This window comes from Pipistrellus hanaki, assembly GCF_964339955.1.
Source record: "Pipistrellus hanaki genome assembly, chromosome: 19".
NCBI classification, from domain to species: domain Eukaryota; kingdom Metazoa; phylum Chordata; class Mammalia; order Chiroptera; family Vespertilionidae; genus Pipistrellus; species Pipistrellus hanaki.
This window is the reverse complement of record NC_140521.1, coordinates 10,681,546-10,699,667: the sequence shown is the minus strand read 5'-3', so window position 1 is coordinate 10,699,667 and position 18,122 is coordinate 10,681,546. Positions and strand designations below refer to the sequence as shown.

Here is an 18,122-nt window from a genome sequence, read left to right as displayed (position 1 = left end):
GGCTGGTACTATGCCAAGATGGGAAGGAGAGGAAGCGAGGGAGTCAGCTGGGTTAGGGGCCTCGCGGAGGAGCTGGCCAGGAACTGTTGGAAACAAAGGCTGGACAGTCTTCCGTTGAGCCCCCAGAGCCCGGCCTTGGCTTTCCGGGAACAGCTCCAGGAAATGGCTGAGATTCCAGATTTGGAAGGAAGAAACCTGTAAACAGGAGGTGGGCTCTGAGAGGGGAATGCAGCCTCTCTCTAGGGAGGGGGGTGGGGAGCAGCAGGCTCAGAGGCTACAGGCCTGTCTGCAGCAGACACAGGTTTCAGGGCTGGAAAGATCTTAAATATCAGACTCACACCACCAGCCCGGGGCCTGAAGTGTCCCAGCCGAGGATGCTCGAATAGTTTTTGTGATGGAATGTGCATAAAAATAACAGTATTGGTTAAACTTACTGAGCACGGATAAGGCATTAGGTTACCGGACCAAGTGATTTATGTTTTATCTCATCTCATTCTTACTCCATCTCCCAAGGTACGCACTACTATTATTATCCCCACTTACAGATGAGTGACTTGCCGGGGCTAAGGAATGTGCCCATGGTCTGCCATCTTATTCCCTCTGTCTCTGAGCTGGATAGGAACACACGGTGGGCATCTCCAGCTTGTCCCAGGGCCTCTGAAGCCTTCCTGTCTCTGTCCCACCCAGCCCCCTGCTCCATCCATCCTTGAGGAATGGACCGAGGAGTGCCTGCTCCACTCGACTTAGTTTCCTCTGGATTTCCGGTCCACTCTAGCAAGGGTCACTTGAAAGCAAAGGAATAAGGATGTGACTCAAAGGTTAAATACAGGCTTAGGGTTAAAGGTTAAAGCTGTGGTCAGAGTTGAGGTTACGGTGAGGATTGCCTTTAAGAAATCCCAGACGAGCCCTGGCTGATTTGGCTCAGTGGGTAGAGCGTCAGCCTGTGGACTCAAGGGCCCCAGGTTCGATTCCGGTCAAAGGCATGTACCTTGGTTGCGGGCACAACCCCAGTAGGGGACTTGCAGGAGGCAGCCAATCAATGATTCTCTCTCATCTCTCTCTCCCTCTTTTCCTCTCCGAAATCAATAAAAATATTATTAAAGTAATAAAATAAAATAAAATAAGGAGAAATCCCAGACTAGCTCACAAGGTGAAGCTCGGGGCTGGGGTTGGAGCCAGGGAGTTTCTCTCCTCTGGACTCCTCCCAGTTCTTCAAGGCACCGAAGGCCAGGCAGGAAGCATCGGTTTCCTCAGAGCTGCTTCCCTCTGGGGCAGCCTCGGCCACAAACAACCACCAGCCGACGGCCTGCCCGCCCCTCCCCTCCCCGTGAGCTCAGAGCCGCCGCAAGACAAAGTGCTGGGGACCAGGACAGAGACCTGGGAGCAGCAGCCATGGGCTCCGGGGGAGCGGGCCTCCCTGGGGTCTGGTGGCCCCTGCCCCTCCTGCTCCTGTTCGGCACGGGTGAGTGTGGCCGCCCCCTCTCCCAGCCCATGGCCCTCCATCCAGGGCCTGGCCAGGGAAGAAGAGGCCCCTTTGCTCCTTGGCAAGAGATGATGATGATGATGATGATGTTGTTGATGATGATGATGGTGGTGGTGGTGGTGGTGGTGGTGTGTGTGTGTGTGTGTGTGTGTGTGTGTGTGTGAGAGAGAGAGAGAGAGAGAGAGAGAGAGAGAGAGAGAGAGAGACTGACAGATTGAGAGTTGGAAAGGTCTCCTTCCTTTGAATTGATCTTCAGAGGAGAGAAGGCCATGAGGAATGCAGGGAATCTGGGCGCCCGATGGTAGTCCGACGGGGCTCCCCCTCCCTCTACCTTCCAGGAGGCACAGCTCCGGACTCCCCACCCCAGATCCTAGTCCACCCGCAGGACCAGCTGCTCCAGGGCCCCGAGCCCGTCCGGATGAGCTGCCAAGCCTCAGGCCAGCCGCCTCCCACCATCCACTGGCTGCTCAACGGGCAGCCCCTGAGCATGGAGCCCCCGGACACACACCAGCTCCTCCCCGACGGAACCCTGCTGCTGCACTGGCCCTCCGCCCAGGCCCACGCCCGCAGCAGCCAGGCCCTGTCCACGGACCTGGGCATCTACACGTGCGAGGCCAGCAACCGGCTGGGCACAGCGGTGAGCCGCGGCGCGCGGCTGTCTGCGGCTGGTGAGGCCTGGGAGGGGTGCGGGGTGGGCACACCTGGGTCATTGCCTGTGCTGAGGGAGGTTTGAAGGGGTATCTGTGAGGATCAAGGTATGTGTGTGGGCCCTCGCTGGTTTGGCTCAGTGGATAGAGCGTCAGCCTGAGGATGGAAGGGTCCCGGGTTCGAATCCAGTTAAAGGCATATGCCCAAGTTGTGGGGTCAACCTCCAGTACAGGGTGTGTTGCTCTCTCTCTCCCCCTTCCTCTCTGAAATCAATAATAATAATAATAATAATAATAATAATAATAATAATTGCTGGAACCGGTTTGGCTCAGTGGATAGAGCGTCGGCCTGCGGACTGAAAGGTCCCGGGTTCGATTCCAGTCAAGGGCATGTACCTCGGTTGCGGGCACATCCCCAGTGGGGGGTGTGCAGGAGGTAGCTGATCGATGATTCTCTCTCTATCCCTCTCTCTTCCCCTCTGTAAAAAAATCAATAAAATATGTTTTTTTAAAAAATGTATGTGTGTGTTGGGAGGAGGGGATAGGGGAGGACTCCAGTTAGGCTGGTGTGGCCCAGTTAGGGTATATGAGGTTCAACCTGGGATTGGCGTCAGAGGGAGGTGTTTTTGTTTTGTTTTTTTATACTTTTTAAAAATATATATTTTTTATTGATTTTTTTTTTGCAGAGAGGAAGGGAGAGGGATAGAGAGGTAGAAACATCAATGAGAGAGACATCAATCAGCTGCCTCCTGCACAGCCCTTACTGGGGATGTGCCCGCAACCAAGGTGCATGCCCTTGACTGGAATCGAACCTGGGACCCTGGAGTCCGCAGGCTGACACTCTATCCACTGAGCCAAACCAGTCAGGGCCAGAGGGAGGTTTGAAGGGATATCAGACGGGAACCGGGAGGAGAGGGCTGAGTTGGGGGTGAACCCACCTGGCAGGCTTAGGAGGTGGGTCTCTGAAGAGTGGGCACCTCGTGAAAAAGCAGAATGGGGCAGGTGTGGCCTTTGGGGAGGGGAGGACCCGGCACTGCTCCCCCCAGAGCCTCCTTCCTCCCCACAGTCCTTCAGGAGGATTTCCGGGTCCAGCCCCAGGACACCGTGGCCAGGGTGGGCGAGCAGGTGATCCTGGAGTGCTGGCCGCCCTGGGGCCACCCAGAGCCCACGGTCGTGTGGTGGAAGGATGAGAAGCCGCTGGCCCTCCAGCCGGGGCGGCACAGGGTGAGTATGGCTGCCTTCCCCTTTCCTCCCTCCTCCTGTCCCGCCCTACAGGGCACCCCGGGGACCGACCCGCCTCCTGAGTGCCCACTACAGGGCACCCCGGGGACCGACCCGCCTCCTGAGTGCCCACTACAGGGCATGCCCGGGGACCGACCCGCCTCCTGAGGGCCCACTACAGGGCACCCCGGGGACTGACCCGCCTCCTGAGTGCCCACTACAGGGCACCCCGGGGACCGACCCGCCTCCTGAGGGCCCACTACAGGGCACCCCGGGGACTGACGCACCTCCTGAGGGCCCACTACAGGGCACCCCGGGGACTGACGCACCTCCTGAGGGCCCACTACAGGGCACCCCGGGGACTGACGCACCTCCTGAGTGCCCACTACAGGGCACCCCGGGGACCGACCCGCCTCCTGAGGGCCCACTACAGGGCACCCCGGGGACTGACGCACCTCCTGAGGGCCCACTACAGGGCACCCCGGGGACTGACGCACCTCCTGAGGGCCCACTACAGGGCATGCCCGGGGACCGACCCGCCTCCTGAGGGCCCACTACAGGGCATGCCCGGGGACCGACCCGCCTCCTGAGTGCCCACTACAGGGCACCCCGGGGACCGACCCGCCTCCTGAGTGCCCACTACAGGGCATGCCCGGGGACCGACCCGCCTCCTGAGTGCCCACTACAGGCCATGCCCGGGGACCGACCCGCCTCCTGAGTGCCCACTACAGGGCATGCCCGGGGACCCACCCGCCTCCTGAGGGCCCACTACAGGGCACCCCGGGGACCGACCCGCCTCCTGAGGGCCCACTACAGGGCACCCCGGGGACCGACCCGCCTCCTGAGGGCCCACTACAGGGCACCCCGGGGACCGACCCGCCTCCTGAGTGCCCACTACAGGGCACCCCGGGGACCGACCCGCCTCCTGAGTGCCCACTACAGGGCACCCCGGGGACCGACCCGCCTCCTGAGGGCCCACTACAGGGCATGCCCGGGGACCGACCCGCCTCCTGAGTGCCCACTACAGGGCATGCCCGGGGACCGACCCGCCTCCTGAGTGCCCACTACAGGGCACCCCGGGGACCGACCCGCCTCCTGAGTGCCCACTACAGGCCATGCCCGGGGACCGACCCGCCTCCTGAGGGCCCACTACAGGGCACCCCAGGGACTGACGCACCTCCTGAGGGCCCACTACAGGGCATGCCCGGGGACCCACCCGCCTCCTGAGGGCCCACTACAGGGCACCCCGGGGACTGACCCGCCTCCTGAGTGCCCACTACAGGGCACCCCGGGGACCGACCCGCCTCCTGAGGGCCCACTACAGGGCACCCCGGGGACTGACGCACCTCCTGAGGGCCCACTACAGGGCATGCCCGGGGACTGACCCGCCTCCTGAGGGCCCACTACAGGGCATGCCCGGGGACCAACCCGCCTCCTGAGGGCCCACTACAGGCCATGCCCGGGGACCGACCCGCCTCCTGAGTGCCCACTACAGGGCATGCCCGGGGACCAACCCGCCTCCTGAGTGCCCACTACAGGCCATGCCCGGGGACCGACCCGCCTCCTGAGGGCCCACTACAGGGCACCCCGGGGACTGACGCACCTCCTGAGGGCCCACTACAGGGCATGCCCGGGGACTGACCCGCCTCCTGAGGGCCCACTACAGGGCACCCCGGGGACTGACGCACCTCCTGAGGGCCCACTACAGGGCATGCCCGGGGACTGACCCGCCTCCTGAGGGCCCACTACAGGGCACCCCGGGGACCGACCCGCCTCCTGAGTGCCCACTACAGGCCATGCCCGGGGACTGACCTGCCTTCCGAGGGCCCCCGCAGATTTGAGGAGAGGAAGGCAGCAAGGCCTTCAGCTTCCCTCCCCTGTCAGAGCCCCGCCCCTCACGGGAGACTGCGCATGTGCCTGTCCTGACAGGTGTCCAGTGGCTCCTTGCGGATGCTAAGAGCAGAGAAGAGTGACTCGGGGACTTACATGTGTGTGGCCACCAACAACGCAGGACAGCGGAAGAGCCGGGCAGCCAGGGTGTCTGTCCAGGGTAAGGGAGGGAGCTAGCATCAGGGCCAATGTGGATCGGGGCGGGGGGGAGAGGCAGGGGAGATATAGGGCAGGCCATCCGGTTAGGCTGGTGTGGTCTGGTTGGGGCTGAGGTTAGGGTATGTGAGGTTCAGCCTGGGATTGGCATCAGCTGGTGGGCCCCATCTTAGGGGAGCTTTGCTGCCCCATCCTACAGCGGGAATAGGAGCGCCCTAGTTCAGAGGAAGCTGGAGTTTGGGGTTCTCGGCAGCTAAGGGATCCTGGACCCCTCCATTCCTTTCCTCGGGTGTAGCCCCCATCCCAGCCCTGTCCCCCACCCCCAGAGCCTCTGGAGCTGCTGGCCGTGCGCATCCAGCTGGAGAACGTGACCCTGCTGAACCCGGGTCCCTCCGAGGGCGCTGCACCGGGGCCTGCTGTGTGGCTCAGCTGGAAGGTGAGGCCTGGCACCCAGGGCCGGAGCCGGTCCCCGGTCCGGACAGCACCGCGTCCCTGACCCCCTGCCTTTGTCCGGACTCTCCCCCAGGTCAGCGGCCCTGCCGCCCCTGCCCAGGCCTACACGGCGCTCTTCAGGGCCCAGCCGGTGCCAGGGGGCCAGGGCGCGCCGTGGGCAGAGGCCCTGCTGGCCGGCTCGCAGAGCGCCAAGCTCGGGGGCCTCCGCTGGGGCCAAGACTACGAGTTCAAAGTGAGACCGTCCTCCGGCCGGGCCCGGGGCCCTGACAGCAACGTGCTGCTCCTGCGGCTGCCCGAGCAAGGTCAGGGCCGCTGCCCACACCACATTAGGCCTCTGGTCCCACTCCAGAATGGGGGGGGGGGGTGGTGAGTCCTGCTCCTGGATCCCTCTGCCCTGGTCAGGCCAGCAGAGCGCTATTCTCATCAGTGTGCCCTCTGCCCCTGTGCCCCCATCCCCCAGCCCTTCTCCCTAGAGCTCCCTCATTCCTTATCTCCTCCCTCCCTCCCCCCAGTGCCCAGCGCCCCTCCCCAGGAGGTGACCCTAAAATTGGGCAATGGCAGCATCCTTGTGAACTGGGTCCCACCGCCTGCCAAAAACCACAATGGCGTCATCCGTGGCTACCAGGTACCCCCCGCAAGCAGACACACCCCTTCCTCGCGCTGCCGAGGCCTCCCTCTCCCCTGGCATCCCGCGTGTCCTTGCTCTGGGCACTGAGAAGTGAGCCTGTGCAGAGATGCGAGCGTCTGCCAGGCTCTGCCAAGCAGTTAGCTCCCTGGTCTCATGGCGCACACGCACACACACACACACACACACACACACACACACCGCTGCACCTGGTTCTTATCCCCATTTCACAGGCGCGGAAAGTGAGACTGGATGTAGGGTCCAGGATGGGATTAGAAGTGTGGGTGGCCCTGACCAGTTTGGTTCAGTGGATAGAGCGTCGGCCTGGGGACTCAAGGGTCCCAGGTTCGATTCTGGTCAAGGGCATGTACCTTGGTTGTGGGCACATCTCCAGTAGGGGAAGTGCAGGAGGCAGCTGATCGATGTCTCTCTCTCATCGACGTTTCTGACTCTATCCCTCTCCCTTCCTCTCTATAAAAAAAAATCAGTAAAAAAAGAAAGAAAGAAAGAAAGGAAGGAAGAAAGAAAGAAAGAAAGAAAGAAAGAAAGAAAGAAAGAAAGAAAGAAAGAAAGAAAGAAGTGCGGGTGGTTGTGAGGGGAGTGTGCCCCGGTCCACCCCAGGGCAGGGTGACGGCAGGCTCAGAGTCGGACTGCAGAGGGAGGGCCCAGCAGCGGGGATGGTGCCCGGGGGCCCTCCTCACCCCGAATGCCCTTAGGTGTGGAGCCTGAGCAACACCTCCTGGCCCCCAACCAACTGGACAGTGGCCGGCGAGCAGACCCACCTGGAGATCGCCACCCACACGCCAGGTGCCTACTGTGTGCAGGTGGCTGCCCTCACCGGCGCCGGGGCCGGGGAGCCCAGCAGCCCCGCCTGCCTCGTTCTGGGTGAGGAACGTCTCCATGGTCCCTCCCACCTCCCTCAGCCCCAATGCCCACCTTTCTCTCACCGTTCCCACTTCCAGCTCTTCCCCCTTCTCTGTCCGACCCTCGTTGCTCCCCCTGCCCCCTACCCCTGAGCTCCAAATCCTCTACAGAGCAGACCATGGATCGAGCCACCCGAGAACCCAGAGACCCCGGTCCGTGGGTCCTGGAGCAGCTGAGAGCAGCCTTCAAGCGCCCAGAGGTCATTGCCACCGGGGGCGTCCTGCTCTGGCTGCTGCTGCTGGCCACCACTGTGTGCATCCACCGTCGGCGCCGCGCTGGCGTACACCTGGGCCCGGGTGAGAGCGGGGAGCGGACTCCAGGGGGTCAGGACTCACTGGGTCCAGTAAGAACACAATAGGGGGGCCTAGCTGGCTTGGCTCAGTGGGTAGAGTGTTGGCCTGCGGAATGAAGGGTTCTGGGTTCAATTCTGGTCAAGGGAACATGCTTGATCCCCAGTAGGGGGCATGGAGGAGGCAGCTGATCAATGATTCTCATCATGGATGTTTCTGACTCTCTCTTCCTCTCCTTTCCTCCCTGAAATCTATATATACATACATATATATATATATAAAATATATTTTTATTGATTTTTTTACAGAGAGGAAGGTAGAGGGATAAAGTGTTAGAAACATCGATGAGAGAGAGATATCGATCAGCTGCCTCCTGCACAACCCCTACTGGGGATGTGCCTGCAACCAAGGTATATGCCCTTGACCGGAATCGAACCTGGGACCTTTCAGTCCGCAGGCCGACGCTCTATCCACTGAGCCAAACTGGTTTTGGCCATATATATATATATATATATATATATATATATATATATATATATATATATATATATTTTTTTTTTTTTTTTTTTTTTAAGAACACTATGGGGGCTAGATCTCTAGCCTGATGCTGGGGACTCTAGATTGAGCCTTCTTCCCGCCCTCTCCCAGGTCTGTACAGGTACACCAGTGAGGACGCCATCCTAAAACACAGGTGAGACATGAGAGGGGCGTGGCCTGAGGTGAGGGAGGGGCAGGGGGACCAAAGAGCTGGAACAGAGAATTGGATGGAGTCTCCCTTACTCCGGGCAGTTTAGAATCCTGGTATCTGTGTCTCTCTCCTCAACTCCAAGTGAGAATTGTTTTCTCTTCTAATGATGCTACTACCAGACCCCTCGACAGAGGGTAAAGGGAATCATAGACTTAAGCAGCTTTGCTCAAGGCAGCAGAGCTGGCCTTCACTCCTAATCCAGTGCTCCCGTCACCAACCTCCCACTGATAATACTGACTACACTTTCCTGCTGAGGCATTCTCCTGGCCGGAGAATAATTATATAGCAAGGGAGGAGCAGCCTGGTTCCTAATTTTCTCTCTGCACTCAGTGGTCACCTAGCACCGTGGTCGGCAAACTGCGGCTCGAGAGCCACATGCGGCTCTTTGGCCCCTTGAGTGTGGGTGGCTCTTCCACAAAACGCCACGTCCTGGGCGAGTCTATTTTGAAGAAGTGGCGTTAGAAGAAGTTTAAGTTTAAAAAATGTGGCTCTCCAAAGAAATATCAATCGTTGTGCTGTTGATATTTGGCTCCGTTGACTAATGAGTTTGCCAACCACTGGCCTAGCAGTACCTTTGCTTTTCTGTACATCACTCCACCTATGGAGCCACCTTTCCTTCACGGCAATCCACCCACAGTTCCAGCAGAGGGCGCGCTGCCCCTACACCATAGGGCCCTTGCAGGTACCTCTGCTTCCAGTGTGTCTGGCTGCCAGAGCAAGTCTGCGGTTAATGAGACAAGATACTAAGGAAGCAAACACTCTTTTTAATCCTGTTGGCCGAGTTTTACACTAAAATAACCATTTCACCTGCCCGCATTCTCCTGCTCTTCACCGCATTAGGCTTCCTCTGGGAGGTTTCACAGCCCAGGTCTGCATCTTCCAACAGAACTTTATGATCACCTACGAGGTGCCAGATACATCCAGCCAAACCATTTTCCTGTCAGTGCCTGGGCTCAGAGCAAGGTTCCTGTGTTTCCTGTGTTCATTGGCCATTCTCTTTAGTTACCACCTGGGCTTTGTCTGCTCTGCCCTGAACTTCCTCTGTCCCCCTGGGACTTCACCTCCGTCCGTGAGGCAGATTCGTTCATTTCTCTAGAACAGTCTCCATCTGCCAGGAACTCAGTCTAGACCAGTGGTTCCCAACCCTTTTTTATGGCCATGCCCCCCTCAGCATCTCTAAAATCCTGATGCCCTACCCGTGAGATATACTTATTATTATTAATTATTTAAAAAAGTGAATTCCTATTCTCGTGGAGGAAGCCTAAAAGGCCATGAACTTGGTCTAAACAAGCTTTCAAAGAACATGGCATCCACGAAAGACAAAAATAAGAGAATGAAAGGACAGATGAAGGACTGAGGAAGAAATCACTAAGAAATTGTTAATAATAATAATATGAAGTGATATTAAAAAATAGCAAATAAAGTTTCAAAACATATACCAGTAATAGAGAACTGGAATGCATAAATATGTCACAATGTATATTTATAGACTGTATATGAGGCCCCTAGAACCATCATAAATGCAAAAAAAAAATCACTGTTAATAACTCATTCTCAAATTGCTCTCCTTGAAAATCAAATTGCGCCCCGTGGGGTGTGTGCCCCACGCTGGGAAGCACTGGTCTAGACAGAGACACCCAAGTGAATGCAATCCAGAGTTGGAAGCGCAGGCCCAGGTACAGGGTGCATGGAGGAGACTGGGGTGAGGACCTCGGGAGGAAGATTTCACATTCACCCTGCCAGTGAGAGGGAGCAGGCCAGAGAGGGCAGCCGGAAGCAGCCGCCAGGCTCCCAGGGAGGGAAAGCCGTTTGGTCCGCCTGGGGCACAGCGTGGGAGGCGGGTCTGGTGAGGGAGCTGGACACCAGGCCGAGGGCCCCGTCCTCCCTGCCAGGCAGCGGGGCTGTCTCTTGGCAAACGGGAGCCACTGAAGGGTTCAGGCAGAGGAGCGCTTTGGTCTGGTCCCTGTTGTGGAAAGAGGCCTCAGGTGACCTGCATGGCCGCCTGTTCCAAGGGAACCAGGCTGCTGAAACCGGTTTGGCTCAGTGGATAGAGCGTCGGCCTGCGGACTGAAGGGTCCCGGGTTCGATTCCGGTCAAGGGCATGTACCTTGGTTGCGGGCACATCCCCAGTGAGGGGGTGTGCAAGAGGCAGCTGATTGATGTTTCTAACTCTCTATCCCTCTCCCTTCCTCTCTGTAAAAAATCAATTATATATATATATATATATATATATATATATATATATATATATAAATTTTTTTTTTTTTTTTTTTTTTTTTTTAAAGGGAACCAGGCTAGAGGTAGTGAGGCCACATTCCCGTAGCGAGCTCGGCTCTGCCAGCGCATGACCTCATGTTTCCTGGTCCCAGCGCCTCGCACCAGCCTTGTACGGAAGGCCCACTGTGCCGCTCACAGATGAAGGACCGGGTCTTTGTGAGACCGACAGACTTGCTCGAAGGGACGCACAGCTGGGCTGCGACCAAGGGGGATTTTTCTTTTTTTTTTTTTTTTTTGCAACAGGGATTTTCAAACTAGGTCTGTCTGGCTCCAGATAGATATTCTTTTTATCTTAGCACACAGCTGTTTCTTTTCAATACCTCTTATCTCCGGGCAACCTGGACTTCCTCTGATAACCAGGATAAGAAAGGGCACTGAGTTGGAGACATCAGTGCAGAGATTTTTAAGGAGTCGGAAGGGCTTAAAAGCAGGTAGATATAAGCATAACCAATGGACACAAAACTCTGGAGAGGGAGGGCATGTACGGAAGGGAGGGGATTGGTAAGATATGTACGCATATAATACCTTAATTTAAAAAAATGAGAAAGAAATATTTTTTTAAAAAAAAAATGTTTTTTAAAGCAGGTAGAATAAAGCCTATAGCACCATCTCCTCACCTCCTTCAGCTACCCTGGGATTCTCACTTCACACTGTTTCTCCTGCCCCTGTCCCTACCTTCCCCTCCCCGCCCCCCCCCCCCCCCCATGCTGCAGGATGGACCACAGTGACTCCCCCTGGCTGGCAGACACTTGGCGATCCACCTCTGGCTCTCGGGACCTGAGCAGCAGCAGCAGTCTCAGCAGCCGGCTGGGCGCGGACCCCCGGGACCCACTAGACGGCCGGCGTTCCTGTGAGCATGCCCAGCGGCGGCCAGGGCCTGGCGTGGAGCAGAGTTCGCAGGGCCAGAGGGGGGGAGACGTGGGCGGGATGGCTCACCCTCACTCCTCCTGTTGTGTTTCGTGGCAGTGATCTGGGATCCCCGCAGCCCTGGCGTGCCCCTCCTTCCCGACACCCGCACCTTCTATGGCTCCCTCATCGCTGAGCTGCCTGCCAGCCCCCCAGCCCGGCCCAGCCCCCAGGCCCCAGCCCTCAGGCATCTCCGACCCCAGCTGGCCCGGCTCTCCACCAGCCCCTGGCCCAGTTCCGACAGCCTCTGCAGCCGCAGGGGGCTCCCTTCCCCTCGCTTCTCCGTGGCCCCCGCAGAGGCCTGGAAGGCCAAAAAGAAGCAAGGTAAGGCCTGGATCGCAGGCCTCGCCTGGAGCAGGCGGGAGGAGGGCCCAGGAGGGGGCATGTGGTGGGCATGTGGCCTGGGCCCTGCCAGACGGGTATGGGTAGCACCCCACCCACAGCTCTGACTCGGCTGTCCTCCTGGATCCCCATCCCTGAGGCACTTGGTGGCGAGGGCTGGGCCGGCCTCAGCTTTTCTCTGCTCGAGCTGATTTCAGTCTGGCCACACCAAGAGCGGCCCTGCCTCTGCAATCAGCTCAGCTCCACATGTTGATAAGCTGGAGCCTGAGGTTGGCGTCTGACAGGCCCACCCTGGCTTGTCCCTCAACTGCCAACGCTTCCTTTGCAGAGCTGCAGCAGGCCAACAGCTCCCCGCTGCTCCGGGCCAGCCCCCCGATGGAGCTCTGGGCCTGGGAGGCAGGAAACAAAGGCTCCAAGCACCTTTCCCAAAGCCCAGGTGAGAGGCAGTGAGGCTGCGGTAAGGTGGGGTGGGGTGCAGGGGCAGGAAGCTGAGGGGAGGGCTGGGGGGGAAGGGGGCAGGCTGGGGGGCGGGGCTGATGGGGGTCTCGCTATTCTCATGCCCAGGCTCTCGTTCCCCAGGACCTGTGCCCCGCGCTCTGGTTGCCTGGCGGGCCCTGGGACCGCAGATCCTCAGCTCCTCCAACGAGCACCCTCTCCCGCCAGCACCCCTCTCTTCACATGAACCCCCCACTCAGAATCAACAGACCCAGTAAGAGGGCATGGGGTCAAAACGCCGGGGGGGGGGGGGGTGGAGGGTGGGATGGGGTGAGGGAGGTGTGGACAGAGGTTGGAAGTGTAAGGTTTGAGGCGCAGAAAACAGACCACCAAGACATATTAAAGTAAAGTTTATCTCCCAGTAATGAGCGGGACTCGTTGGGGAGGTAGAGAAATCAGAATTGAAGGAGTTGGGGAGAGGGGATGGACCCAGCCCGGCTGCCTATAGATGGACATGGAGGGAAGGCAGCACGTGACTGGTCTGGGGGTCTTTTTGAAGGGAAGAACAGGAAAGGGTTGGACCCAGGGTGGAACAGGAAGGGGTGGGCTCTAAGGCACTTTGGCGCGTGCTGATTGGTGGTTCAATGTCTTGGGGATGTCTCTGTGGCAGATGCCAGTAATGTCATAACTCCGCCCACCAGTTTGGGGGGAGGGAGAATCTCACAGGAAGGACCCCACTAACCATCCTGCCATCTATCTTGCCCCATCAGGCACGCGGCAGAGCCCCGAGCTCCCTCCCCGCTCCCCCTGTCAGCAGCCCCCATCCCCACCTGCAGGCCCTCCAGCTCCGCCAGCCACTCCAGCCGCCAGGCCTCCTCCCTGTCCGGTCCCAGCCCAAGCTCCAGTCGCCTGTCCAGCTCTTCGCTGTCGTCCCTGGAGGAGGACCAGGACAGCGTGCTGACCCCTGAGGAGGTGGCCCTGTGCCTGGAGCTCAGTGAGGGTGAGGGCGAGGAGACGCCCAGGTGAGGAGACCCGTATGACAGTACGCTTGACCTTGCCTCCTTCTACTCTTCCCAAAAGAATGTTCCCGCCCCACCGCACCTCCTCCACAGCCCCATGTCTCTCCTGTTGCCTCTTCCCAGGAACAGCGTCTCTCCTATGCCCAGGGCGCCGTCACCCCCCAGCACCTACGGGTACATCGGCGTCCCCACGGCCTCAGAGCTGGCGGACATGGGCAGAGCCGCCGGAGGGGTAGGGTCCGAGGTGGGGAGCTTGCTGTGCCCACCCCGGCCCTGCCTCACCCCCACCCCCAGCGAGGGCTCCCTGGCCAACGGCTGGGGCTCAGCCTCGGAGGACAACGCCCCCAGCGCCAGGGCCAGCCTCGTCAGCTCCTCCGACGGCTCCTTCCTCGCCGACGCCCACTTCGCACGGGCCCTGGCGGTGGCCGTGGACAGCCTCGGCTTGGGGCTGGAGCCCAGGGAGGCCGACTGTGTCTTCACAGGTACGTCCGCTCTCGCCCTCACCCCCTTGGAGCGGGCTCGGCCTCTGGAGGACCCCCTTCTTCTCAGCCTAGAGGCCAAGTTCCTAACCATGGTCTTCGCCATGGTCCTTAGAACAGCCAGTTTTCATTAAAGGATTACTCCCGCTCAGGCCCTAGGATAAGCACTTGACATACATTCAATGACACCTCTTGGAGGAATGTTCTTTTTTTTTCTTTTTTAACAAATGCATTCTTTTTTTAAAAAAAAAAAAAAAAAAATATATATATATATATATATATATATATATATATATATATATTTTTTTTTTTTTTATTGGTTTTTTACAGAGAGGAAGAGAGAGGGATAGAGAGTTAGAGACATCGGTGAGAGAGAATCATCGATCAGCTGCCTCCTGCACACCCCCCACTGGGGATGGGCCCGCAACCAAGGTACATGCCCTTGACCGGAATCAAACCTGGGACCTTTCAGCCCGCAGGCCGGACGCTCTATCCACTGAGCCAAACCAGTTTTGGCGAATGGTCTTTATTCTTTCCCAAATGAGGAAACTGTAAGCCAATCAGGTTTATTTATTATTTTTTTTAAATATATGTTATTGATTTTTTTTTCTTTTTTTTTTTTACAGAGAGGAAGGGAGAGAGATAGAGAGCTAGAAACATCAATGAGAGAGAAACACTGATCAGCTGCCTCCTGCACGCCCCCCACTGGGGATGTGCCCACAACCAAGGTACATGCCCTTGACTGGAATCGAACTCGGGGCCTTTCAGTCCACAGGTCGGACGCTCTATCCACTGAGCCAGACCGGCTTTGGCCAATCAGGTGTATTAACTTGCCCAAGGTCACCCATGAGAACAGGGACAGGTTGTTCAAGTCTGAAGCCAGCAGGCAGCCAAGTGCAGCCCACTCCCCTACCTGCAGGGGGCGCCCTCCCCCTCACCCAGGCAGGGGTCTCCAGCAAGGGTGGCTCCAGCCCCTGTGGTTCACTCTAGCCCAGTGTTCGGATTTCCCCTCACTGGGGGACGTTCCGTCTCCTCTTCCCCCTGCTGTGCTCCCACGCCCTCCTCCTTGCCTTGTCTGTGGTTGTGGGAGGCAACTGGGCTCACCCTTCCCACGTCCAGTGGAGCGGGACCATTAGCTCCTTGTCCACAGAGGCAGTCAGGGCTCCCCTTACCCCCTCAGCTGTTCCCTGCCTCCTCTGCTCTATCAGATCCCCTACTCCCACCTTGTGAACCCTAACTCTGCCCTCTGCCCCAAGAAAAACAACCAGGCTATGAGAGAGAGCAAGGGTTATCCAGGGCAGAAGTTCCCCTGGTGGAGGGAGCGGGGGATGCTGGGAGAGGATGGGCAAAGGCCAGTTCGAAATATTCTCTCTGAAGAAACGAACGGTTCCTGTCCCTGGGGCCAGAGCCACCGAGACCCCGATGGGCCGCGTTGGGGTCAGGTTACACTTAGGGTTGGGCGTGTGCTTTAAGTGGGCCCCAAGCATTGTCCCCTACCCTGGTCCCCAGGGACGAAGGCCAGCCCTCCACGGGTACCTCTGCCCCCACACAGGTGCCTCGTCACCGCCCTCCCCGCGGGCGGACCGCTTCCTCACCCGCACCCTCTCCCTGCCCCTGTGGGAGTGGAGGTCAGACTGGCTGGACGACCTGGAGAGCAGCCACGTCCAGCGACTGGGCAGAGGGCTGCCGCCCTGGCCGCCCGACTCTTAGGACTCTCCCCGGAGAAGCCATCCCCGCGGTGCCGCACCCAAGGCTGGCAGTAAGTGTCCGTCTGCCCGGCTGGTGTGCTTCTGGGGTGGAGCCATGAGGGAGCCGGGGGTAACTCCACTCTCCTCCGATTCTCCTATAGACTCGTCCGGAGGCATGTCCCCGAGACTCCCCCCACCGCGCCTACCCCCCCTAAGAAGAGACTCGGAGCTCCCTCTCCTATCTGCCCCGGGCCCTGAGGAGGGCTGGGCCCTGGACTGCAGGTCTCGGTCGGAGCGTCTCTGCACTTGGGTACACCCGGCCTCCAGGAGAGCTCGCCCTCCTTGACCGTGAGAAGGAATGAGACAGCACACACACACACACACACACACACACACACACACACACACACACACGCTCAGAGCCAAGCAGACCTGGAGCACCCAGAGCAGAGAACGGGCTGCCCCGCCTGTCCTCCGCTCTGTCCATCTCCGCGACCAAACGGCGGGGCTTAAGGAGCAGCCTGTTTCCTGATCTTCCGCCCACGAGGATCCTGAGACATGGGGGAGCCGCGGGTCTTTCTGGGGGGGCCAGCGGCAGCTTGTCGGGGTGGACCGTGGAGGAAGGGGCCCCTCAAGCCTCCGCTCAGCCTCACAGGACTGTGTTCCGTACAGGGGCTCACACACACACACACACACACCCCCAACACACACACCCTGTAAAGGAGACACAGAGCGGAGCCCTGAGCCACGAGACCCAACCCAGCACCAACGCAAAGTCCCAGAGGGACCTGGAGGGAGCTCCGGGCGGGAGGTGCGGGATGTGGGGCAAAAACTGCTGTCCTGGCGCTGCTGTCAAGTGAGCCCAAGAAATGAACACTATGACGTGGCAATGGCTTGAGTTCCGTGAGCTCTTTTTCTGGAGCGTCGTTTCGGGGTGAGGGTGTGTATGTGTGTGTATGGCGGGGGGTGTGGGGGTGTCTGGAGGTAGAGAAAGAATGGCCTGAACGAGAAAGGGAGCAGGCATTTGCTGACACTGGGCAGTGTCACTCCTCTCTGTCCAGGAACTAAGGGGAGAATTACGTTCATCCATCCAACTGGGAGCAGGACCCGGGCAAGGGGGGGCCGGGCCATGGTCCGGTTCTGCAGGGAAGACAACTCCTGCCTCCAGCCGCCCCAGCCCCCTCCCCAGAGACCAGTCCCAGGTGGTTTCTTAAAACAGACAAAGTAGCTCAGCCCACCAAAGGCAGAGCCACCTGTCATGATTGGCAGGTGCGCACCTTCCACCAGAACAGAGCAAACCAGCAGAAACCAGTTTGGCTCAGTGGATAGGGCGTTGGCCTTGCACACTGAAAAGTCCCGGGTTTACCTGGGTTGCGGGCACATCCCCAGTAGGGGGTGTGCAGGAGGCAGCTGATCGATGTTTCTCTCTCATCGGTTTTCCAACTCTCTATCCCTCTCTCTTCCTCTCTGTAAAATATCAATAAAATATATTTTTAGCCGGGACCGGTTTGGCTCAGTGGATAGAGCGTCGGCCTGCAGACTGAAAGGTCCCGGGTTCGATTCCAGTCAAGGGCATGTACCTTGGTTGCGGGCACATCCCCAGTTGAGGGGTGTGCAAGAGGCAGCTGATCGATGATTCTCTCTCATCGATGTTTCTAACTCTCTATCCCTCTCTCTTCCACTCTGTGAAAAATCAATAAAATATATTTTTTTAAAAATATTCCAATTGTGTTTGCCAGCCCTAAGGAGAGAAAGGGGCTGTGCCCACTCACGACAAAGTGGCAGGAGCGGTCAGAGCTGGGCATGCGGACAGCGGCAATCTCGAGCGCCCAGGGTGGCTCCTGAGCCGGGGAGAGCAAACCGGAAGGAAACAGGCCTCGGTTTACCCCGGCTGTGCCCCAGCTGTGCGAGAGGGGGTGACGGGGATCAGGGCATTCACGGCCAAAGTGTTTAAAATTCTGTGCCGGCCAAACCAACTCCACCTGGGCCTAATCTGGCCAGGAGGTGCCTGTTTGCACACCTTTTCGGGCTTGAAAAGCTGGTCATCCCTCCTTTTTTTTTTTTTTTTTTTTTTAAATAATCCTCAGCTGAGGAAATTCTTCCATTGATTTTCAGATGGAGTGGGAGGGAGGAAGGGGGGAGAGAGAGAGACATCAATTGGTTGCCTCCTGCATGCGCCCCGTCTGGGCCCAGGGATGGAGCCTGCAACCGAGGTTTGAACCAGGAATCAAATCGAGACCCTGGGGTCCGTGGGCTGGCGCTCTAACCACTGAGCTACCGGGTCAGGGCCTGTTTTCCCTTCTGGATCCGGGTCTCCCCCAGGAGCTCCTCCTTTCTTTGAGTTTGGAAGTTATTCTGACGCGGGTATATTTCCTTGAAGGGAGGGCCCCTGGCTTAGTTCTCCGAGGACAGGGCAAGTCTCTCGTGGTTGGTTATTTGGAAAGTCCCTCTGGTTGTCACTGCGGGGGGCAGTGGCTTCAGCTACTTCAGGAGGCGGGACAGGTCGGGTCTCTTAGCCCATCCTCACCTAGAGTTTTGA

At 58.4% G+C, this 18,122-nt stretch overlaps 1 protein-coding gene and 1 long non-coding RNA gene across 5 annotated transcripts in view; both read left to right on the top strand.

Annotated features, from left to right (window-relative positions):
• LOC311613558 overlaps positions 1-18,122 on the top strand; it is a 475,229-nt gene that overhangs the window by 420,262 nt on the left and 36,845 nt on the right. The window lies entirely within an intron of this gene.
• Positions 1,142-17,148, top strand: ROBO4 (roundabout guidance receptor 4). Of its 4 annotated transcripts, none has more exons than XM_084867554.1 (18): positions 1,142-1,462; positions 1,822-2,151; positions 3,197-3,354; positions 5,281-5,401; positions 5,724-5,833; positions 5,924-6,152; positions 6,363-6,475; positions 7,192-7,360; positions 7,438-7,695; positions 8,338-8,380; positions 11,428-11,564; positions 11,681-11,944; positions 12,291-12,398; positions 12,527-12,671; positions 13,168-13,419; positions 13,540-13,898; positions 15,448-15,654; positions 15,745-17,148. In XM_084867554.1, the coding sequence occupies exons 1-17, from the start codon at positions 1,393-1,395 to the stop codon at positions 15,603-15,605; spliced, it is 3,024 nt and encodes a 1,007-aa protein (XP_084723680.1). In that variant the 5' UTR covers positions 1,142-1,392; the 3' UTR covers positions 15,606-15,654; positions 15,745-17,148. The 4 variants fall into 4 exon arrangements, with proteins under 4 accessions (XP_084723680.1, XP_084723682.1, XP_084723681.1 ...); XM_084867556.1 differs by having other exon boundaries at positions 1,143-1,462; positions 7,510-7,695; XM_084867555.1 differs by having other exon boundaries at positions 1,143-1,462; positions 12,542-12,671.

Excerpts from the sequence above, each read along its gene's own strand:
- ROBO4 (XM_084867554.1), top strand. The coding sequence starts at position 1,393 with ATGGGCTCCGGGGGAGCGGGCCTCCCTGGGGTCTGGTGGCCCCTGCCC. Across the intron at positions 2,152-3,196 it reads CGCGCGGCTGTCTGCGGCTG|TCCTTCAGGAGGATTTCCGG; the intron begins GTGAGGCCTGGG and ends TCCTCCCCACAG. Across the intron at positions 6,476-7,191 it reads GCGTCATCCGTGGCTACCAG|GTGTGGAGCCTGAGCAACAC; the intron begins GTACCCCCCGCA and ends GAATGCCCTTAG.